At 38.3% G+C, this 25,059-nt stretch overlaps 1 protein-coding gene across 5 annotated transcripts in view; it reads right to left on the bottom strand.

The window, feature by feature from the left end:
• LOC114298406 (vacuolar protein sorting-associated protein 54, chloroplastic) overlaps positions 1 to 25,059 on the bottom strand; it is a 66,410-nt gene that overhangs the window by 13,487 nt on the left and 27,864 nt on the right. For 4 of the 5 annotated variants that reach the window (XM_082885965.1, XM_082885967.1, XM_082885966.1 and 1 more), the window contains exons 8-14: positions 24,289 to 24,545; positions 14,183 to 14,354; positions 13,979 to 14,062; positions 13,760 to 13,892; positions 13,465 to 13,633; positions 12,967 to 13,120; positions 1,316 to 1,397 (exon numbers count right to left, since the gene is read on the bottom strand). In XM_082885965.1, coding sequence (XP_082742091.1) covers positions 1,316 to 1,397; positions 12,967 to 13,120; positions 13,465 to 13,633; positions 13,760 to 13,892; positions 13,979 to 14,062; positions 14,183 to 14,354; positions 24,289 to 24,545 — 1,051 coding nt within the window. Of the gene's footprint in view, positions 1 to 432; positions 1,398 to 12,966; positions 13,121 to 13,464; positions 13,634 to 13,759; positions 13,893 to 13,978; positions 14,063 to 14,182; positions 14,355 to 24,288; positions 24,546 to 25,059 lie in introns of all 5 variants that reach the window. The other variant, XM_082885969.1, reaches the window with a different exon arrangement.

Here is a 25,059-nt window from a genome sequence, read left to right as displayed (position 1 = left end):
ACGCATTTGAACAGAAGAAGAGGGTAAAAACCACCTTGGCACATCAAGCACTCTCCACCATAAGGCCAATGAAAAAATAGATAATCAATAATATTGTCCTAATCCGTTTCTTTAATGATGGCAAAAAACTGACCCACCCTATCATCCTTTTTTCCTAATCCCTTCTACACATAACACCATTGTGGATGTAAATAGAAATTTGGTCTTCTCATCTAAATCATATCAATGGTATTAAGTTTCCCATGAGCCAAAGACCACGCAAAAACCTTCATTTAAAAGGCACCATTAAAAAATAATAAATAAACAAATAAATAAATAATAAGAAGAACAAAACAAAACTGTAAGAGACATTTGCACTCCAAAGCATTCTATGAGGGTCAAAAGGACTAGTACATTTGGATCATCACAAATCTTATTAAAAAAAGGATTTACCAGAGAAAGTTTCGAATGAATGCAGAGTCCAAAACCTATTATCACCAGTAGTGTTATTCAAAGAAAAACACTCAAGAACATATTACAAAGAAACAAGTTCAATAACCTCAAAATCATTAAGATTTCTTAAGAAATTAAAATTTTAATTGATTGGATCAAAATAAGAGGAAATCATGTAAGCAATTGTAGAATTATGAAAACAAGATGCATGATATAAATGAGGGAACAAAAGAGGAAATGAAGGTATCGTTTTAGAAACTAATATTATACCCCTTGCTAACCATGAAACGAATAAAGTGAGAAAACTGCAATAGAATTTGAGAACTGAGCTTAATGTAATTCTAAAATTCATCAAATATATAAACAACTTAAAATAAATAAATGATTGGGGCCCAAGTACATGAAAATACTAGAAAGATGAAAATATGAATTGAGACAAGCTAAACTAACCCTAAACTCAATCCATCACACAGGCTGTGTTACATGTTTCCACAAATTACTTGAACATAGCTAATACATATAACAATACAACTTGGAAAAGTTCAAATTGAGGAAAATGGGGATAACTTCAATCTTCTTTTATAGAAAAGTCGCTCCACAAATTAAATGTAAGGTCTATAGAGTTCAGATTTCACTCGCCAACTAATTGAATCTTGATGACATCCAAGAGCTGTATGATAAAGAGAACATCCAAAATGGTAGTTTTTGTTCTATATGCCAACTCATATTCTTGATTTCCAGTGCAAGTTGATGTTCAACAACATAGCATTGTGGCAAAAATGCACGCATATACACAAATATGCATCCACATGTTATGACGGCACACAAGACTACATGAAACAACTTTAAGGGAATAGCAACATTTTAATGTGTCATCACCTACCAGGAATAATAGCATATGTAAAACTGACAACCTGACTTGCCAACGCCAAGTGTTTAGATGTAATAGATTTCAGACCAGACACCTGCTCCATGCAGAAAACAAATTATGGAAAACTTATGAAAACTCACTCATAAAGAAAGCATTTAGGAAATCCAACTGAATGCAGATAAAAAATAGGAATAAATTATGGAAAACATTTTTTTACAAGAAGAAGTCGGATATGAATCTAACAAAAATACTTAACTGGTGTTCTTTTTAGATGGTGTCACAACAAAACAGTTTGAATCCAAGATACCGAAATGTCAATGGTGTTCAAAGACAATGTGATTTTAAAGTCCGACGGGAATTGAAACTCTACAACTTTTACAAAATTCAATCACCTTAATTCATCAGAATTTGATATTTTTCGCTGCTTAATATGTTCCAATGCATTTGATAATGAAGGTGCCAATTAGCTTAACATGCAAAGTCTATTGGTAGCCCTACGAATTCCTGGGATCAAACCCTGCCATTAACCAATTGTAGGGGGTTACAAATGGGGAAGACTATCCCCTGTTGTGTGGCGCATCACCATTCCCAAAAAAGGAAGAAGAAAAAAACACCTATTCAACCCTAACTCTGCTCCAACCAAGGTTCTAAAAATCGGCCAGTACGTAGCGTACCGGACGGTTCGTACCGGAAATTAGACACCGATTTGGTTACATACCGATATAACAGTGTGAACAGATTTCAAAGGTGAACCGGTGGTTTCCGTTACGTATCAGGAAAAACCAGTTATAACAGCAATACTCAGACAATATCAGTCCGGTTCGAACCGCTTTTCTTAATAATAAAATATTTGTACTCCAAATATATCCTTTAACAGCCAACAATTTGCCTCATTCATGGAAGCATGTGGCACACAAAGGCATGGCTACATGGTCAAAAGCGAACCGTAAAGCCATAGATGAACTGATAGGCTGGCACCTTTATAAGCAAAGCAATACACTCAGTGATACTTTCCTTGTGAATTTGATTTGGGACAGCAACATAAATGAAGAAAAAACGCACTTGAAGCTTCTTTTATACATTCTCAAATTTGAAGAATTTGCTAGTGCTTTTTAAATGTGGGCTTGGTGTTCAATAATATAATTTGCAAAAAGGTTTATTTCATGTGAATCTTTTATCTGATTAAAATAAGTTTTCGTAGGTTTTAATGAGGCTCGCCTCACCTCAAGGCTAAGGTAAAATGCATCAAGGCTTTGATTTTTAGGCTACTCTCCCTAAAGGCTTGCGCATCACAATCTGAGGCATGCACCTTAGGTGCACCTTGTATGCCTTTTGCACATGAGCCTATGACGAGTATGCATATGAAGAGGTTGCCTCAGACATTTGTTAAACTTAGTCTAGTAGATAGTTTAAACATCAAAAGGCCAAAAATAAAAAAGAACCTCTTTTGTGACTATATTCTATAGAAAAAAATTTAAGTAAATGAACAATAGACAAAAAATACAAAGTTAATGCCCAATAGAGAAGCTCAATCACTAAAGCTAAGAATGCCAATTTCACTTTCAATGAAGGCAAGCTTCATTCTCTGCAGTGAAATGTTCGATGCCTTAAGCAGAAAAGTATTTATACCTCTGTATTTAATTTTTATTTGTTTTTCACTATTTTAAAATATTTAATTTATAAATGCTTACGCCTCATGAGGGGTAAAACGCCTCAGTTACGCATTCACCTTTAAAAACTGACTATAATCTAAAAATTATTTGTTAAAACCTAGAAAGCACGGATATGGATACGGATACAAGATACGGATATGATACGATACGGATACGACGATACGATAAAACCTAAAAACATAAGATACGGTACGGCCAGGATACGTTTGTAAAAAATAAAAAAATAAAAAAAATTATTAGTATTAAGTTACACATAAGCTCAAGAATGTTGAGAAATCACAGTAACTTTATAATGCAAAATACTAATCTTTAAGAATTAGATATTAATTTAAGCTAGTAGCTAGTTTAGTTTTTAAATTTTCAATAGGTCTTGCAAATATTTCATTTCAATATCAAGTTAATATGTTGATATTATAATATCAAAACAATTCACAACTTCACTCTATATTTTTTCTTTTTGCACTTGTCAAAAATATTATATGCAAGTTTATTTGCTTATTTATTTATTGATATTTAATTTTACTATTGTTATATTATCTTATTAATCCTTATTTCTATGTAGTTATAGGGGACATGCATGATACAATGAAGATATGTCAATTTGATGAATTCTATTACTTTAGCTTACTATGTTATTTTTATAAAAAAAACTAAGCAAAGTATTGTAAAAATATTCTATTTATCCTTATAATTATATTATATTATGATGTTATGCAAGAAATGATACAATTCTAATTTCGTAAAAGGAGTAATACGTGACTTGGAGCATTTGATACTTCAAAATTAATTAAGAAATATCCGATAATATGTGACTTGGAGCATCCGATACTTCAAAACTAAGTATCCGATACTTCAAAATTAATGAAAAATTAATTAAGCAGCATCTGATACTTTTAATTAAGTATTTGATATGTATCCGTAAGTATCCAAGGAGTATCGGTATCTGATAGGTTAAAACTTATAAATGCAACAATAAAAAAGTTGAAATCATTACAAATAAATTAAAAATTCGTCTAGTTTGTAGTAAAATAATGCTTCTATATAGCAAAATATTGATTTAACTGTAAAAAATTATATTTAAAAAGGTAAAAATGAGTATATTGAGGGGTTGCTGATGATTTAAACAAAATTCACGATTAACACTTGATTCTCTATACGTATCACTCGATAGGCCCGATACCGAGATTTAGAACCATGACTACAACTCGAAATGGTCAAATATTTTTTTTGGATTGGCACCGGAGTGTTCGAATTAAAGCCCGACTAATCCCTAGGGGTGCATAGGCCCACAGTAAGGCATTTCTCGCAAGTGCACCATAGTTAATTCAAAGGGTTTTCCCCAATCCAATAGTCCCAAGAAATTGTTAGCACCTAAGAGGTTTTGATCCTTGAACATTAGAAGGAGCACACCCCCAAGACCCAAGGCCTTGCCACCAGGCCAACCTTGGGATTTTATAAGTAAATTTTTTTTAGATCATCACTATTTCCAAAAGTTTAAGTTGTTAGGAAAGGGCTAAGAATATATATATATATATATATATCAACCTCTCTAATACACTTTGTATCAGTGGGTTCCAGAATGCTGCCGAAAAATTCAAAGGCTCGCCAGAAAATTCAAAGATCTTCGAAGGTTGCCAGAAAACTCGAATTCTCTAGAAATGGTGAGAGGCTTAAATTCTTTAACGGTCGCAACTAGAAACACAATAGCAAAGAGATGATGGAAATAAGAGATTGGGTGGAAAAAAATGCAAAGTAGTTAGAGAGAGAATAATGGCAAGGCTCTCCCACTTTTCACTCTCAAGATAGATGATGGAGAAGGGAAATTAATTTTCTCCCAAGAATTGTCTATCCAAAATCCCTCCCTTGTAAAGCTATGGGTGAGTGCTATTTATAGACATCTCATGATATAGGATGGAGCCCATGTGCAAGGCACATGGGAAATATTACCTCTAATCACCTTGTCCGAGAATGTGACCTCTCTGAGGATGAGGAAAACCTCGAAGAGGAGATCAACCTCTCGGCAAATCCTTTTTCTTAGCCACACCCAACCAATGATCTCCAATCATCCCAAGGGGTCAAGGGTAGTCCTAGAGGACGTCCTGCCGTAAGGGTCAGGGGTAATTCAAGAGAACGCCCTACCGCAAATATTGTTGAGTCTCAAGCACCCCCCTAGATTGTGCTACCTTGACCTAGGTATAGACTAGTTTAACCTAAGAGTGAATTTATCTCCGCTCACCGTCCTCGAGATTGGGTCCTTTGTTTGAACTCTATTATGCCCATGGCTTTGGTGCATAGATGCCGCAAAGCTCTGAGCCCGCAAGTGTTCTGGGACTCATTAATGGAGTGGCTTTTAGATTGTGTCCAAATCCGTTCGAAGCCAAACGCTTCGGATTTATAAGTTCGTAGATCCAAACCCTTTCGAGTCCGAGCTCAAATAAGTCTCTGGGTTCGTGGTTCCGAACCCTTTCGAGTCCGAGCTCAAATAAATCTCTAGGTTCGTGATTCCGAACCCTTTCAAGACTACGCAAATACCTCGGAGAATGGATCTCCTCTGAGGGTTTCATCCCTTCCGAAGCAAAAGTTAACCTCCTCGAACACCCGTATGATCTCGACCTTCTTTTAGACATATATGCCTAAAATGTATCCTCCTCGGCCTAATTTGTTGACTTTCTTATGGGCCTGTTTAATAGAATTCACTTAGCCCATTTGACAATAATTTCTCCAAGCTCACCAATTTTTGGACTTTCCGATTGGGCTTTGATTAGGCCCAATTAATTTAGTGGGCTCAAGTTAACCCTTCTTACACACTCCATCACGCACAATCCCATCTTGCATTTAGAGATGCAAACATCCAAAAATATAGAGAAAGATCACAAGTCCCAAAATCTTAAGCTACAAGGAAAGGGGTCCAACAATGCATACCAATTCCCTTCAACCTCATTAACGATAGATGAACAGAGAATGACATTGCTAGTTGACCTAAGGGTTGTTTACATGGAGACACTCTAAACTATTGAAAAGTATCACTTGGACCCCTTGAACTATAAAAGCATACAAATTGACCTTCTAAACTATTGTGAAGTATCACTTTGCTCCCTAAACTATACAAGCATACAAATAGACCCTCTAAACTATTGACGTGTTTCACTTTGACCTCTTCCATTAGAGGGTCAAATTGCTATGTTTTTATAATTTAGGGGTCCATTTTATGAAACATGGGTACTTCGAACAATATGCCTTACCCGTACCTGGTATTTACCGGCGTATGGTACTTTGCATGGTACTTTTGTATACGTATGAGGTACATGAAACACGTGCCCAAATTTTTTCTTCTTAATTTTTAGCGTACCCCAATGTACCTCGTATATACCCAAACCATACCATACCTCAGTTGAAACAATATTTTCTTCAAAACTCCTTTCATTAGACTTCTTTTTTATTTTTAGTTTTATACTTAGCATGATTTTAAAATTAAACTATGGTTTGTAAGTTATCTAATATATTGACATTTAATTTTGATTTATACCTTTACTTTTGGCATTAAATGTTAATTATAGGTCGGATCTTGACAAATTAAACCATTTAATTAATTTTTGCATTACTCTAAATTAAAAATAAATATGTTTTTACAAAGTGTACCAAGCTATACTCGTACCCTACTGTTTTTAGATTTTACCGTATCGACGTACCTGTATCGTACCAGTACCCGTGCTTCATAGGGTCCATTCGTATGCTTTTATAATTTAGAAGGCAAAGCGATACTTCTCAAGAGTTTAAGTGGTCCATTTGTACGTTTTTATAGTTCAAGGGGTCAAAGTAATACTTTTCAATAGTTTAGGGGGTCTCCATGTAAATAACTCTTGACCTAAAGTGTAAGAGATTAACTGTCACAATAGAAAGTGGATGGACCAAAAGGGGATTTCGGTATCAAATGCTCTATATATGTACAATGCTATGCTTATGTTCTGTATCAATTGCTATATTCTAAATGCATTTTACAATGCATTTTACATGTATAGAAAAGTGTTTGAAAGCTACCTTGTGATGAGTGACTATATAATGATTATGAAGATTTTCAAAGGAGATCATGTTATCTTTGATTATTCATTGATCATATTATGTTTGATTACAATGTATGTATCCATGGTGTAATGTATGCTCCAGTATTCTTATTATTCACCGATTTAGTAAAGCTCATCCCATTCATTTACATATTTCAGAGGATGAAACTTGAGATTTGGATTCTAGAATTTGTGTGCATTTGTGTAATATGGTGATCTGAATGAAGTTGTGCTATGTTTAATTATGAGGTACAACGTATTATCTCTATGAGACAACGGCGTGTATGTGGATGTGGCCTGCGGGAATGGCCAGGTTGTAATGACTTGTTCTATCAAGCCTTTTGGGTAATGAAATGAAGATTGGGACTTGGGCACTTGCTCTGATGAATGGATTATGATATGTACATCAAGTAACAAAAAAAAAAAAATAGTGAAACACCGAAACTCACTGAAACACCACAAAACATACTGAAACAAGGAGTTGAGAATTTATTTCTATTTGCCACTTTCTGTCAAAAGAATTTATTTGAGAATAAACAAAAAAAATTAAATATAGTAGAGAATCTAAGAAACTAGAAAGGAGAAGGGGACAGATAGAAAGGAGAACATACAAAAAGCATAATTAAGTCACTTGTTCTCTTCCTTTGTTACCGCAAAGTACTTTTTCTATTTTTGTTTTTCCATCCTTAATAGTACTAGAATTTTGCAAACCTATTCCCAATATAAAGCCTTTAACCCTTTTGTTCATGAACTTTAATATTCATAGGCCTCAAAATATTCAACTATTTAATTATTGAAAATGTATTAACATTTATATGGGTTTTAGTTTTTCTTTCTAGGCATTTTTCAAATGTTTTCAATTTTTTTTTCTTCTCATTTCCTCATGTTTCTGAAATATATCCACAATGTTTCCAAAAGTTTCCATTTCCAAGCTAACCAAAACAACATACCGAAACGAAATTTTGATCCTTGATGTACATCAATTATTCCATGTTTATTATACACTTATGATATATTATTATGAAAAATGAATACATATCGGGTGCACAATACTTCAGTTTAGCAAGGCCTCAGGTAGCAATTGCTACTGACCGATCATAAACATCAACAATGTATGATGTGGGTTGAGGGTTGTCAAAATATGTGGTCAAACAATAATTGTTTTTGTAAGTGCATAGTAGGAAACTGAGTAAAAACTACTACTTGAATTTTTCCTGTTCGACTATTATTTTGGGATGGAAGACACATATATGTCAATATTTCTGTGATGGATAATTGGTACAAGAATGGGAGTTCACAAAAGAGTCAATAGAAAGAGGAAGGATGGATAGATTTTTTTATCATTTCATAGGAACAGAAAGACAGAAAGGAAGAGAGAAATGAAGGAATTCCCCTCTTGTTTGGTCCACCAGGTGCCTTCTATTTTATCTATCCCACAAAAGTGGGCAAAAAGAAGGCAATGGAGGAGAGAAGACCTTTCCTCTTTTTTTTTTTTTCTTTTTTTTCTTTTTTTTTCTTTCTTTCTTTTCAAACAACAACACTTCCTTAATATACAAGGGCATACCAATAGTATCGACACCCCTTACACCATACATTCCGATCATTCTTGCAAAAAGAAGGGAGGCAATTTCCATTGCCCAAGGATTAAATTTTAGATCATTTTCATCTTCCCTTCCAATACCCCATCTGTCCGACCAAAGACCTTAAGTTTCTAAGTGTGGGAGAACAACAGAGAACCACATAATGAAAGTAATAAGGTTCAAACAATTTCCTTGAAAACAGGGGTCTCTAAGTGATTCTTCTTGAAATTATTTGGGGGAATTACACTGACAGTGTGTCAGTGGAAAAGATTTACAAAAAAGTGAAAAACATTATAAATATTAATAATTGAAATCATAAACTTTTTCATTATTTTGTAAATAATTTTGAAGTTACAACTGAAGCGTTATTTCCCCAAATTATTTAAAGGTGGACTGCAAGTACCAAAATGGTCTACATACTATGCTGATTATTGTCAGAACATAAGCTTTAAGAATAGAAGTTCAACCTGGCCAAAATTTATTTCATGGTGAAGCTAAGATTTTACATAACCATGGACAGACATCAACATCATAAATACGAGCACATACTAAAAAACGATAACATAAGAGGACATCATTTATCAGTTAGAGATTAGTATCTCGTTGTTTTAACAACCAACCAACAGTCTGAGAAGCACATATCCATTAATTACAGTTGAATTGGTGTTATATGTGCAAATAGAATGAGAAATCGGTAAATCATTTTGTTAGAATTTACTATCACCTACCACACACTTACCATCACCTACCACACACTCACCTACTACACTCACCTACTCCTCACCTACCACCACCTAACCTACATCTATATAATCAATCAATTGTAACAGAATCAACATCTATCAATAATACATCATTTTTAACATGGTATCAGAGCAAGGTTAATACCTTCGTATTTCTCGCTTCACCGGCGGGCGGCAACCTCGCCTTGGCCGCCCGCCGGACCTCAACCTATTCCGCCGGACCTCTACACATACCTTTCATCTGCTGCCACAAATCCCATAACTGAATCATCGGAATAGTCGCCGTCGTCCACGGCTTCACCGGCGAGTCAAGCTGGCTCATTCAGCTCACCTCCGTTCTCTTCGCCAAGTCCGGCTTCGCCACTTGCGCCATCGATCACCAAGGCCCACGGCTCTCTCTCAGGTAGACCTTGCATTGACACTAATGCTTCCAGGTAGACCTTCCCACAAAATTGCTGCTCAGTTGCACATCACTGGACCCGTGGACCAGAGATCTCAAACTTTCAGAAGCTGCATTTTGTTTGAAAAGGCAACTGCAATCCAATCAGGCAGCGCCGCTGACCACTGAAGCTGGTTAATCTCATCCCCAGCAGCGCAAATATGGCGATGACTCTGGGGAGCCCAAGCGATGTCGTAAACCTCTTTATCGTGGGCAATCAACTGGGTTTCAACAACTCGTCCATTTCGATGTTTGGTGAACCTTTTCCCCACCAAAGATCATCCTCAGTAGTTTCGTCTCTGACGACGCGTTTGTCCTTGGGGGACCTCCCAGTCTTAGCTCCAGAGAGAGTAGCCAATGCTCCGTTTGACGTTATGAACGATCCTTTCTCATACTTTATTGCTTGCTCATATAGCTCTGCTGCCATGAGAAAAGTGATGGCCGGAACAGAGTTCTGTATGGCAGAAGCAAAGGTGGGTGCTGTGTTGTCTCGAATCTCTGGTCTCTCTCTCTCTCTCTCTAATAATCAACCCATATGCCCCCACATGCCCCCCACGATATTTCCCTTTTATTCCCACTTCCGTTTATTCTTATTCTTATTATGAACCACCTCAGAACCATGTGCATCCTTTTGTGACACTTTCTTTATTTTATTATTTTATTTTTAACAAAAAAAAAAAAAAAAAAAAGCCCCACATGGGCATGTCCCTCCGCCATATGCTACTAAAGCAATTTGGTATGTTCTATTATAATATATTATATTATTATAGTATGATATATTACATTGGCCATTAGGTATCCTGCTGGTTTTGCCCACACTCATACTCTTTTTTATTTATTTTATTTTATCTTCTTTCTTTCAACAAAAAATAAATAAATAAAACAATTCACACATTCTCACCCTTTTTTTTTTTCTGCATGTCCTTCCTACCATCCGGGTTTGCACAACACATTTATTTTATTCATATCCGGGGATCAACCCCGATCACAATTTTACACCAAAAAACAAAACAAAAAAAAAAAAAACCAACCAACAAACAAACACCCACAGTGGGATTTTTCTTCTCTACTCTGCTGCAGGTCTCTTCTTCTTGCCTCCGTCCTGGACGGTCCTTGCCGGTGTTGCCTCCGAATTTCCCACGCCACCGAGCACATTTACTCCCTGTTCCTCCACTGCAGCATATGGCGGCCCTCCAAATCGGAACATAACGGTGGCCTTCCGCTTCAGCTCCTTATTTTCTGCTTTCAGCACACTTATCTCTGCTCGCGCATCCTTATACATGCGTTGGAGCAGAGCCAGTTGGGAGTTTAAATGTTGCACCTCATTTGCCCTACTCTGCAGCCGATTCGACAAGTTTGTAACCGCAGTCATGGTTTCCACACATGACTTCAATGTATACTGATTGGCTTCCACATCCGTCTGCACTGCCATTCTTTGCTCCACAGACCGCATCGGAAAGTTCAACGGAGCAAACTCCGGGGCGCTTGGTTGAGGTTCCAGTGCCACCGCACCAGTTCTCTCTCTTGTTGACTCGTTGAGGTCGGGAAAGAGAGTGAGCAGTCCACGGGAAGACGAGGCCATTTTCTGGGCAACAAAGTGTTACAGACTATCTCTCTCAGCACAAGGAACTCTCTTTCTCAGCAACACGAAGGATTTTTCAGAGGTTTCTCTCAGTTTTTTCTCTGCCTCAGCCTCTGCCTTCGTCTTGGTTATATAGCCAAGGCAGCCACGCGTATCATGCGCCGCTCGGCGCTAGACGACAACCTGGGCGCGCAAGCCAAGTCACGCGCCTCGCCATCATGTCCGGTACACCTTTTGATAAAATGGGCACGCCTTTTGATGGCACGCCTTTTGATGAATTGGGCACGCCTTTTTGATGGCACGCCTTTTGATAGATTGGGCACACTTTTTGAGGGTGCGACTTTTTAAGGGTCCGACAAGACTCTGTAAACTGTCCCGACATTGATTCCGGTTAGTTTCTACAACGGTCCGACATGACCCTATAAACTGTCCCGACATTTGATTCCGGTTAGCATCTCCAAGGGTCCGACAAGACTCTGTAAACTGTCCCGACATTGATTCCGGTTAGCTCCTTTATGGGTCCGACAAGACTCTGTAAACTGTCCTGACATTGATTCCGGTTAGCTCCTTCATGGGTCCGACAAGACTTTGTAAACTGTCCCGACATTGATTCCGGTTAGTTTCTACAAGGGTCCAGCAAGACTCCGTAAACTGTCACAACATTGTCTGCTACAACGGTCCGACATGACCCCATAAACTGTCTTCTACATCGGTCTGACACCGCCATCCAGTGTCCTCTACACCGTTATGACACCACCATACAGTGTCCTCTACAACGTTATGACACCCCCATACAGTGTCCTCTACAACGTTATGACACCCCCATACAGTGTCCTCTACAACGTTATGACACCACCATTCAGTGTCTTCACCAATGGTCTGACACGACCATACAGTATCTCCTATCCTTTTTTATTTTTATGTATTTTCTTGCTTTTGTTCCTCTCTTCAAACTCAAATTGGTTAGTTTCTATCCTCCTTGAGTTTGCGGGGGCTGTTAGAATTTACCATCACCTACCACACACTTACCATCACCTACCACACACTCACCTACTACACTCACCTACTCCTCACCTACCACCACCTAACCTACATCTATATAATCAATCAATTGTAACAGAATCAACATCTATCAATAATACATCATTTTTAACACATTTGCTTGCCCATTGCCATGCGATGAGAGAAGCTTTGGAGTTCAATGTAATATTAGTTTAGGGTGGGGTGTGTATTTCCTCATGGACTAGTTGAGCTCCTTCACAGTTGGTAGGGTTCAAGTGAGGAAGCATAGGAACTAGTTGTGGATGTTGATTTCCTTGTGCCTAATGTGGATTATATGGATGAGCGGAATTGTATGCCTTTCGATGGTATAGAGGTTCCAATGTATTGGGCAAATTCATTTATAAGCTATTTGTATAGTTGAGATTTGGGAGTCAGAAGTAGTTTGGATGTGGAGGTGTATAGTTTTTTTTTTTTTTTTCCTTTCCTTTTTCCTTCTCTTTTGTGTGTGGTAGCATTCCATCAGTGACATTTTTTTAGCAAATTTTTGTCCAAAAAAATCAAAATATATGCCAAAAACAAATACCTGCATGGCACCAGCACCAAGAACAAGCTGACAAGTTCTTGTATTGAAAAACTTCAAGATTTCAACTACACGATGAACAACTTCCGAAGACAGCACTGGCAAATAATTACTCATATCTATGTACTCCGACAACATCTTCAGCAAAATTAAGCCGCTGATAAGCAAGAAACGCCGTAAAGTTAGTTCACTCAGTAAATTTCTTTAATGCTCATTGAAGCTGGATTCATGGAGATAAATATTGGATGAGAAATTAAAAAAGACATATCAGTCACAATTGGAGATTAATCAATTATCGAATATGAAGACCGTATTGAAAATTAAATAGCTCTGAATATGGTATCAACTAATCCTCAGAAAGATGCATAAAAAACAATTATTATGAGAGGAAAACATACCAACTGCAATGGGAATCTGAGATTCTATAGGAAGAAGGAAGATCGAAGGACAGATGACAAAAACAAGAAAAGAACAAGATAATGGTAAAACAAGAAAACTAACCAGTTTACCATGTGATAACCAACACCTCTGAATAAAAGTGTTTGAGAGGAAGATTTTCCACGTTGCTTATTGTTAGTGCTGTTGCTCTGACCCAGAGAAGTTAAAACATCAGATTTATTGTTCTCAGTTGGCTCAATCACGGGCAAAGAATTCACCTGTGCAGTGTTATCTGTAGATGATTCAATAGATTTAGTTTGGGCAATAAGGTGCTGAGAATTTGATGGTTCAGTCTGTCTGCCATGAGTGAACCATCATTGCTTGAGGCCATTTCAATGTAACCTGTTTGCAACATTACCTTGACCATCATCTGTGTGCTCAGCAGTTAAAGGCTCAGAACAAAACAGAGAAGTGACGATGGCCTGAAATTCATCAGGAACATCCACTTCAACCCAAGTTTCTTGGTCAAGTACCGCCTTGATTTTTGCCATCTATAACAAGCAGTGAAATAGCAAGTCCCGTAACGAGGTGTAACATGCCACTAAAAACTAGTGAATACAGAGGAACAAAAGCTAACCTTAGATTCATGCTGGAAATCAACAAAAGCCTTGGCCTGTGACTGTAGCATTCCTCGAATGCTATATCCCAACCTTCCACCAATCTGTTTATGTCAGTAATTTGGCATCATAACCACAAACAAATTGAAAGTCACCTTCACAGTGGAAAAATTAAGAGAAAAGATACTATCCTAAAATTATAAAAATAATAATAATAATAATACCTTCTCAGTAGCAGTTATGAACTCCTGGGTGATATTATATATGCCTAAGAACTCCTGCAATCTCAACCTAGGATGAAGAAGAGCACGGACCCCAAGAAGCTTTGCCCATCTTCCATGAGCAGCGTCACAAGCTGCAAACACAGCTTCTGTGTTTTCTCGCAAAACATCAGCTCTGTCAAGGAAAATAATATCAGATAATTTCAAACATTTGGCGACATACTTTTTGCAAATATTGAAAAAAAGATTATAGATCAAACCCATGACAAACAAGCCAACAATCCAAAGAACAGTTTAGGAAGCAGTTAGTCAATTTTGAGAACGAATATTGAAAATCCCAATGCAAATACAGACTTTTCAGGAGTTCAACACAACCACTCAAGAAACTTAAACTAATCAGAACAATGTAGATCCAAATAAGGACAATTAGCCTAGATCTAGAGATAATTATCAAATCCATCATTAAAATTACAATAAAATGTAAACGATTAAATTGACAAGAGACAAACAATTTTAACGTGGAAAACCTTAATTGAAGATTCAATTCAGGAAAAATCCACAGGCACAAAAGTTGAGTGATTACAGAAGTTAGCTTACAATCCCTTAAATGAATCAACATCCCACGGATCAAAGACCATCTTGCCGAGTCCACGTTCATCACTCCAGGTTCCCTTGCCTTGATTCACCTTGTCAGAATCCACTAACAATCTCCCGAATCACCTTTGAGAACCACCAAAAGACTTACAAGAGAAAAGTATGAAAGGTTTGAAGTGTAATTGACCTTGAAGAACTCACTCCATCACCATAGATTCATAGATCTGTCAATTTCTTTCTCCATGAGCTTTGAGATTGTTTTCATCCTTGGAGAGAGAAACCCCAGTCAGTCAGTCAGTCAGCTAAATCTGGATCAGATTGCATGACAAAAGTGTCCAACCTGACCTTGACTGCTTGAGCGCACACTTCATGGCTCAAGAAGTGACCTCATTAACTCTACCACGTGGCAAAGTCTTGATCACCCCAACGCACTCAACCTTAGGTCCAAAACAAGTGGAGTCGCCTTAAATAAGAAGCAAAACAGAACCTATAGACTAGAACAATTATAACTTAACAAAATTAAAGGATTGCATCCAAAAAGAGTTTGTCCAAACGGAATTGCCAAACAAATTACCTAGACTCAAGAACTCTAGGACTAACATATATTTATCAAAGAGATAAGAATTTGAAAAAAAAAAAAATAGTCGTCATGCATGCACATGTGCTAGATTCCGCCTAAGGCCCTTGCGTGTCCTTATCGTTGCACTAATGTGTTGTCCGAATAAGGCAATGTCTTGGTCAGCAAGCACATGTGGGCCTTCATTTGATAGCCCACATGTGCAGCATTGCCTCTTTGCCTCATGCCTTAAGCCACAAGTACCACATGTGCAAGGCCGAACCCAAACCTAGCTCGTGAGTTGGCACATGAGGCTCGAGGTGCCGCCTCGATAGCTCAATCGGTGTAAGGACACCCCCAAGAAGACGTGGGACATCAGGGATGCATGTCCATAAACCTCATGTCGAGAAGACCATGAGGTGCTGGCACTCATGCCCCTTGATGGCACTGTCCATGGGGCTCCCTATCCCACATGGAGACCTTGAACACCTCTTTTTGGTGCCCAAAGTCCACCCCCAATCTCCCTTGGGGATGCCCACTGCAGATTTTGGCCCAAGGAGGCTGGCATGTGGCTCTCCACTCCACCCTTAATATAGCACTTTGAGCCTTCTTCAACTTGGCAAAAGGAAACATGCTTTATGTTTGAGGAGTCATAATAATTTTTCAAAATTTCCACAAATTGAGAAAAATCACCAAACTTGGATGCAGAAACTCTCCACCCTAGGGCTCATCCCAAGAAAACTTTTGGCCTTTAACTCAGTCGTTTGGTGCCTCAAACTCACTGTCAAAATCTGCCCCAATAGGCTGCTGATGCTGGTGTGGGCGCGAGGGCGGGTGTGGGCTGCTGCTGGCTGCTGTTGGCATGCATGCATTGGGCAGATTGGGGCCAACCTTCGGGCCAAGTTGGGGTGTCGAATCAATGACTTGGAATCTCAATGCCATTCTCAAAGACACTTCCAAAGGCCACACAGGACATGCAAACCGTCACGGAATTGGCCTCGAGAGGGAAATCCGCGACACAGTGGAAAGTAGTTTCCCAAATTCCAACCATTTTCAATCAAATCAAGAAAACAAACCACAGAAGGCAAGAAAAAATAGATTGCTTCTTTCCAAACACAATGAACTGCTCTTGCACTACTTCCTTAATATACCTTTTTATGGATTTACCAACCCCAAGTAACTATCTACAATGGATCTCGATGCACTGATTGCAAACAAAGACTGGCGCATTTATGAAGAGGTATTTTTGGATGTATTTTTTTGTTGTTGGTTTTTTTTTCTATGTTTTCTATTTGAGTTAAGGGAATTTTTGTATTTTGTTCTCTCTTAATAGTTAGGGTTGTTTTCTATTTATTTTGTATTAAACACATTTTGTAACAGACGTTGGATGAATAGTATTGTAATTTTCTCCTCTTCTAGATAACATTATTGTCAACGTCATATCCAACAAAACCTCTTCTAAGAATAAAGAGCTTATGAACCAAGATAATAAAAAATAAAAAATGAAAAATTCTTAACACCAAATTTCAAGAGGATTGCATAATTTATGCCACACTGCACAGCCAAATTAATAGAAACAGAGTGGGGATGCTATCATTAGAAGTATGGAAATTCGCATGTGGTGAATTGGAGAAATTATAGATCTTCATGGAAATTCTTCTTTTTTTATTTTTTTTATTTTATGTGATATATATTCAAAAAAAGAAGCACCAAGGGCGTGCCACCCATGTACAAAATAAAGGTCAAAACTATACATTAAACTGCTGTAAAAGCTCAATAAAAGCCCAAAATTGGTCCCAAGGATGGGTCAACCCCACCCGAGAACAAACTATAAGAAATAACAAAAAATATGCTTTTTAAAACAAAAATAAGAGTCACAACTCCATCAAAAGTTCTATTGCACTAAATGGTTCACATTAATGACAAGAGGCCCAAACACCAAGACCTCTTTCAACTGCTTTCAACTCTGGCTCCCTTCCAAGAGAATAACAACTTCAAGACAGAAGAAGGGAAGACCCAAGACATCTCAAACAAAGCAAGGAACAAAGACCAATCTAGTGGGCCACTGAACAATGAATACGAAGATGGTCCATTGACTAGCCATTATGATAATATTAGGTTAGGTAATGTTTCCTTTTTTGAGAGATTGTATAGGTGTATATATATGGCAGTGTTTCCTTTAGGTTTGATTTATATATATGGCAGTGTTTTAGGTGTATATATATTACAGTGTTTCCTTCACTCTTAGGGTTAGGTTTACTATATAATCAAATGTACTCTTTGAATTATTACACAATTGAATATAGAGATCCATTCAGAAAACTTACATGGTATCAGAGCTAGTTTTCAAACCCTAGTAGCCATCATGAAATCCTTTCTAGTTCTGACTTTTGGTTCGACTCTATTCTCTGGACTTGATTGAACTCTTTAGTTAGCATTAAGTCAAGCCTTTGCTTCGATTAGGCTCGCGAGACCCATCTAGTACATCGAAGGTCATTTGCTTCAAAGAACCCAGTTCATCCCTCTCTAGTTCTTTGGGCTCTTGCCTCGTTTGTTTCATCGAGCACATCTGGGTGCTAGTTGTGACCCATCGTCGTAACTCGTCTAGGTTGTGAAGATCCTCGTCGCAGCCCATCTGAGTCGAGAGGACTCTAGTCATCTGTCTCTGCCTCTCTCGTGCCTCGCGTGAAGGTCTGCTCCCTCTCTCTCTCATCTTGCGGAGGTCTATTTCTCACTCTCTCATCTGAGTCTGGAAATCTGTACTATAATAGGAGTTGATTTTGGTTTGGCTCCTCAAATTCTTCCTTTATTATATTTTTCTCTTCAGATTCTTCCTTTATTATACTTTAGCCTCATAACTTCTATAAACTTTGTTTTAATTACAATGTCAGACACCAAAATTCAAGCCATCTCATGCAAACTCACTGGTGCCAATTATGCCTATTGAGCCAGTGTTACAAAGAATTTTCTTCTTGGTTAGAAAAAATGAGGCTACGTTTCTAGATCTGTTCCTTGTCCATCAAACCAGAAAAAAGAAGAATATCTGACTTCTTGTGACGCTTGGGATTGTGATAATGACCAAGTTCTGACATGGTTTCATAGTTTTATGGATGACTGTATGGGGATGATGTTTTCTAAATACAATACTACCAAAGAGGTGTGGGATTCTTCATAAAGTTTTTATTGATAGTCCAACTTTGCCAAGCGGTATGAGTTGGAAACAGCCATTCAGGGTGCTCATCAACGGGATCAGTCCATTCAGGACTTCTATATAGAGATGACAAGTCTTTGGGATCATTTGGCTCTTATGGAACCATCAAGCCTCAAGTTTTAGATGCTTATATTGAGTTTCGGGAACAGGGTCGTTTAGTGTAGTTTTTATCGGCTCTCTCCCCTTAGTATGAGGTTATCCGTGGTGGCATCCTTTACCAGTCTCCTCTTCCCTCTGTGGATATTATTGTTCGTGAGCTCCCCTTAGTCAAACTTTGTCTCTATCTGTTTTCTTGGATCCTACTCAGCCTTCTTTGTTGTCGACCCCACTATCTCATTAGCTTCCGACCACTACAAAGCCCAAGAAAGGGCCCCCTAACTTTCGATGAGTGTGTTTTCTACCATCAGAGGGGCCACTGGAAGTACAACTATCCTAAGAAAGGTCGTGCGTCTTCTCAGCAGTCTCAATCACAATCCCGAGCTCCTACTCAAAATACCTTTCGCCCTCCTGCCACTTATATTACATCTACTCCGGCTCTAGATCCTGACTTGGCTTCCTTAAGTGCTCAGATTGCTCAGCTTCAGCACCTCTTGTCCACCTCTCAGCCATTCCCATTTGCCTCCTCTCTTCATTCAGGTTTGTTTGGGTCCTCTTCAGGTATATCTTTTTCTGTCGGGCTTTTTGACTCTAGTGCTTCTCATAATATGACTCACCTTTCCTTACTTCAAAACTGTATCCCCCCTCCCTTTCCTATTACTATTAATATTGCTAATGGGTCTGGTATGTCTATTCTGTCTATTAGGTCAGTCTTACCCCCTGCCATGTCTGCAGTTACTATTCCCTCTGTTCTTTATGTTCCTCAGTTATTTGTCAGTTTATTATATATCAGCCAACTTAATAGTTCTGATTTTAATGTTATTTTTTCCTCTTCTGTCTGTTGTGTGCAGAATCGGGTGTCCAAGAAACAGTTTGGGACTGGCCGTAGAGTTGGAGATCTCTATCTAGTAGAAACTTGCATCTCCCTCTATTCATCTATCCAGTTGCACTTTCCTCGTTTCAATTAGATTCTCAATCGAGTCAGTTTTATTTATGGCATTCTTGCCTAAGTCATTTGTCTGTTGACCACTTACGGTCTTTAGCTCAGTCAAGAGTGTTGGGTAAAGTTTCTCCTGATCAAATTGATGAATGTCGAGGGTGTAAATTTGCCAAAATGTCCACCTTACCATTTAATAAAAGTACTTCTATTTCTGTTTCTCCTTTTTCTCTCATGCATACTATTTCTGTTTCTCCTTTTTCTCTTGTGCATACGGATGTCTGGGGACCCTCTCCTATTCTCACTAAAAGGGGTTCTGCCTATTACGTGTCTTTTGTTGATGATTGCACCCACTATACTTGGGTTTATCTTATGACTCACAAATCTGACTTCTACCAAATATACCGCACCTTTCAGTCTACGATCACTACACAGTTTGGAGTTACCATTAAATTGTTACGACCTGATTTGGGTAGCGAATATTTTAAAACTGAGTTCTGTGAGTATCTGGCCAATTTAGGTACCATTCACCAAACTTCCTGTACTGATACTCTTGCCCAAAATGGTCGTGCTGAGCGTAAACATTGTCATTTTCTTGAGACAGCTAGATCTCTCCTTTCTACCTCTGTTCCGGCTCCCTTTTGGGGGGGAAGCCGTTCTTACCGCTGCTTTTCTTCTTAACCATATGCCTACGCCCTACTATCTGGTCGTTCTCGTTATGAGACTCTATTTTTCCAACTTTCTAATTACTCTCTCCTTTATGTTTTTCGGTCTGCGTGTTTTGACCTTCTTTCCCAGAAAGATTGGACAAAACTTAGTGCCCGATTTGTCCTCGGTTTGTCCTATGTGTCGTTTTGGGTTATAGTCTTACTCAGAAAGGCTATCGCTGTTACGATCATGTTTTCCGTTGCCTTTATATCTCCCGCCATGTTGCCTTTTTGGAACGTCTAGCTTACTTTCAGCTTCCGCCTCTCACGACTCCAGTTTCCAAAGAGGATTTGGTTCACATTGATCTATTTCCTTCTAATGTCCTTCCTGATGAATACATCTCTACTATTCCCCATGAGCTTGTTCCCTCTTCTCCTTCTAACCTCCCTCCTGCTAAGTCCTTCTCCACTGTACTCCATGCGTCTAGTACATCCTCTCCACCTTCTCCCCCTCCATTGTTAGTCTATTCTCGTCGCAAGGCTCTCCCTCTACCAATTGTCTCTACCCCTGCTGCTAATCCCCCTTCTTCTGACGACTCTAATCTTGCTAACCATAAGTATCCCCTTCACATCCATAAACAGGTAATCAAACTTGGTTTTACTAAAACATGTTTTTCTCCTTCCTACTGTATGTTTTTGTCTGCTATACACTCTTTTTCAGAACCTCAGTCTTACAAGGAGGCCTGTCAGGATCCTCATTGGATTCAAGTTATGGAGGATGAGTTGTCTGCTTTGCAGAAAACTAGTACTTGGGAGTTGGTTTCTTTCTCTGCTAGTAAGAATCTAGTTGATTGCAAATGGGTCTATAAAGTCCAAACTCATTCTGATAGTTCTCTTGAGCGCTACAAGGCTCGCCTGGTTGCCAACGATTTTTCTTAGGAGTATGGTATTGATTATAAGAAGACCTTTGCCCCTGTTGCTAAGATGACTAATGTCTGCATTTTGATATCTGTCGCTGCTGTTCATCATTGGCCTCTTTATCAGATGAATGTTAAGAATGCTTTTCTTAATGGTCATTTCGCTGAAAAGATTTACATGTGTCCTTCCCCTGGCCTTCACCATTCCTCTAGATAGGTTTGTCGTCTTCAGCGTGCTCTGTATAGTCTGAAGCAATCTCCTCATGCTTGGTATGATCGCTTTCAGACTGCTGTTACTGAGCTTAGGTTTCATCCTTCTGCCCAGGATTCTGCTTTGTTTCTCCTCCATACCTCTGTTGGGTTTGTTGCCTTATTACTGTATGTGGATGATATAATTATTATTGGCCCTGATTCTTCTGCTATCTCTGAGGTCAAGTAGCATCACTTCCGCACCTTTGAAATGAAGGATTTGGGCCCATTGCGGTACTTTCTTGTTATTGAGGTGACTTCTTCTCCCAATGACTACTTTTTGTCTCACGCCAAGTATGTTAATGAAGTTATTAACCATGCTAGTCTTACTGGTACTAAGATTGCTGATACCCTCATTGAGCTTAATGTGAAACTTAATACTACTGATGGTGTTCCTCTGCCTGATCCTACTTTATATGGGGAACTCATGGGTTGCTTAGTCTATCTGATGGTTACTCATCTTGATCTTGTCTATGTTGTTCATGTGATTAATTAGTTCATTTCTGATCCTCGTTCTACACATTGGGCTACTTTGGTTCAGATTCTTCGCTATCTTCGTAGTACTATCTTCTAAGGATTGTTGTTGTCCTCTACTACTTCCTTGGCTTTAGTTGCCTATGTTGATGCTGATTGGGCTAGTGATGTTACCGATCGTAAGTCCACTTTTAGTTTTTGTATTTTTTTGGCGATTCCTTGATTTCTTGGAAAAGCAAAAAACAAACTGTTGTTGCTCGTTCTACTGCCGAAGCTGAGTGCCATGATATGGCTTACGCTACTGCTAAAGTTGTCTGCCTTTGTTGTTTTCTCTCTGACTTGGGCGTCCCTCAGTCTTCTCCGACCTCCCTCTATTGTGATAACCGTTGTGCTATTCAGATTGCCCATAACATTGTCTTCCATGAGTGAACAAAGCACATTGAGATTGATTGTCACTTTGTCTATCGGCATCTGCAGTCCGGCTCTATCTCACTTCCTTTTGTCACTTGAGCTTTGCAACTTGTTAATTTTTTTACCAAGACTCACACCACTGCACGATTTCAGTTTCTTGGCAAACTCTCAGTATTTTCTGCTACAACACCTTGAGTTGAGAGGAGGTGTAAGAATATTAAGTTAGGCAGTGTTTCCTTTTTTCAGAGATTGTATAGGTATATATATATGGCAGTATTTTAGGTGTATATATATATGGCAGTGTTTCCTTTAGGTTAGGTTTATATATATGGTAGTGTTTTAGGTGTATATACAGTAGTGTTTCCTTTAGTCTTAGGGTTAGGTTTACTATATAATCATATGTATTATTTGTATTATTACACAATTGAATATAGAGATTCATTCAGAAAACTTGCACCCATATCTTACATAAACATTACCAGTTCACATGATTTTGCTTCCCTGAATAAGAAAATCAATAGTAAGAATCTTCTAGTGCATTACAGTCCAAACAAAAAAGACCACATTGGTTGCGGCCTTAGTCCCTCAAATAGCCTTTTAGGAAAGGAAACATCTTTCCAGACCAAAAGAACCATAATTAGACTAGCCTCAAAACCTCCCAGATTTAGAAGCCATCCAAAACAGAGCATCTGCCTCCCCCTAAACAAACTCCGGTAGAGCATCCGAAGAAGCCTGAACAAGTCTTCCACCTCCAAATCGTTCAACTCGCTATGAAACAAAATGTCCTAAAAAAATGATCCTCTATCCTGAAATCATCAATAATTGTAGCTCCTCTACCGACCATAATCCTGGCCAAATACCTGAAAAAACAGCTCCAACCTCTCCTCCCATACCAAAGATGATGCCATGAACAGATTGTCTCAATTCTCCTCATTTGTTCGTTAAATTGTTGGAAATGGGAGGGAAATCTGTTTTTGGGAAGTTGCTTGGAGTCATGAGGTTCCATTTCTACATTTGTTTCCTAGATTGTATCGACTATATCAATCCCGTGTCTATTGCTTCTTTAGTTTCATCTTATTCCACTCTAATTACTTGGAATTTCAATTTCTTTCAAAAATATGATGATCGTGAGGTTAACAAACTTGCTTCTTTGTTATCTATACTTGAGGGTGTTTCTTTCAGGCAGAGTGTGGTTGACAAGAGATTATGAACTATCCATTCATCTGATGTTTCTCTTGCAAATTATTTTAATATGGATAGTGATGATCCACATGTACCTATCTTCAGCCCTCATACGATGACATGCTTGAAGATCAAGAGACCTAATTGCTATTCACATCCACAACTGTACATTATGTTGTGTGTAGGAGGGAGGAGGAGAGTATTAATCATTTTCTCATGCATATCCATGTAGCTCTGGCCTTATGATGGAGGTTGTTTCGATTAGTAGAGTTGGAGTGGATATTAGCTTACTCTAATGTTGATGATTGATTTCAGATAATAAAGTTCGAGTTCTTTAGAATAGTGAAGTTTGTCCAATGTTTCAAGTTATTTGGTTGGAATTTGGAAAGGAATACAAGAAATTTTTAAGATGTTTGAAGACATTATGGGATATGATTTGTTATTTTGCCCCCTTTTGGGATTCAATGTCTCCATCCTTCAAGGGGATTGTTTTGTCCTTGAATAGTAAGGATTGGAGAGTAGTGTGCAAGATGTACTTTTTTTGTACTTCTCTTCTTTCCCTTATTAATAAATTTTTCTTTGTTGTTGAACAAAAAAAGAGTGGCTAAATGGGAAAGGAAATCCATGAGGGAATAAACAAATGTAGAGCATGGAGCTCCTTCCATAGTACAAATAAGATGAGCAAATTAATAAGGCCCAAAAAAAAGTTGAATAAAAACTTCAATTTGAATCACAGTAATAGGATTCCTTCCAAAAGTGGGGAGGAGTCTACACAACACTCGAGAACATATAAGCAACATCACAGCTTTAAGATCAAGAAGGAATAATAGGTCACCTGAAATTCTTTGACACATTTGATGAATTAGCTCCATTATTTGCCTTTCCTTGCATTGAAGGCATCTTTGCAGCATTCCTCTGAGGAGAATATAACAGAAAGGAACCAGCTTGACCATCAGTTTCTTGAGCTGCTTCTGCAACCGCTGCACCCAGTGCAATTGCAGCAGCAACTGAATCGGCTGCATAGTGACCATCAATATTGCACATAATCCACTCAACGGCCTTTTTTACTTCAGAGGCCCGCACTAAATGTGCCTGCAATCACTAAAGGAAAAGAATCAAATTACATTGCAACGAAATAATGATTAAAATTTAAAATTAAATTTGGTACCAGACTACTACAGTATTACATACTACTACAATAATTATGCATATCCACTTTCGCAAAGGAGACACAATGAAACATTGGAAAACTTTACCAGATAAAAGGAAAACTGGATTACAAGGGTGATGTAGTTATTTGGCAAGATTCTAGTTTAAAACCTTCCTAGGGAATTAACTGGTTTTAGGCTCAAATGTTTTTTTTTTATAATATTTTCTTACGATTTATATGTCGGGGGGGCAATTTATTTAACTTTTTATGGGCTGTAAAGTGGACTGCTGTTAGCTCCCTGGACATGAGGGTTGCATGATTGGTTTGTGCACCTTGCGCCCATGTCAACCAGACCAAGGCATGAGGGAGGCATGCCTAGACAGCAAGGTGGATGCATGACAGTGACCAAGTGGCAGCGGCACTTAGCCTGTGGACAAGTATGGGCAGCATAGCAAA

This window comes from Camellia sinensis, chromosome 9, assembly GCF_055761805.1.
Source record: "Camellia sinensis isolate YWXY chromosome 9, ASM5576180v1, whole genome shotgun sequence".
NCBI classification, from domain to species: Eukaryota; Viridiplantae; Streptophyta; class Magnoliopsida; order Ericales; family Theaceae; genus Camellia; species Camellia sinensis.
This window is presented reverse-complemented; position numbering and strand designations above follow the sequence as displayed.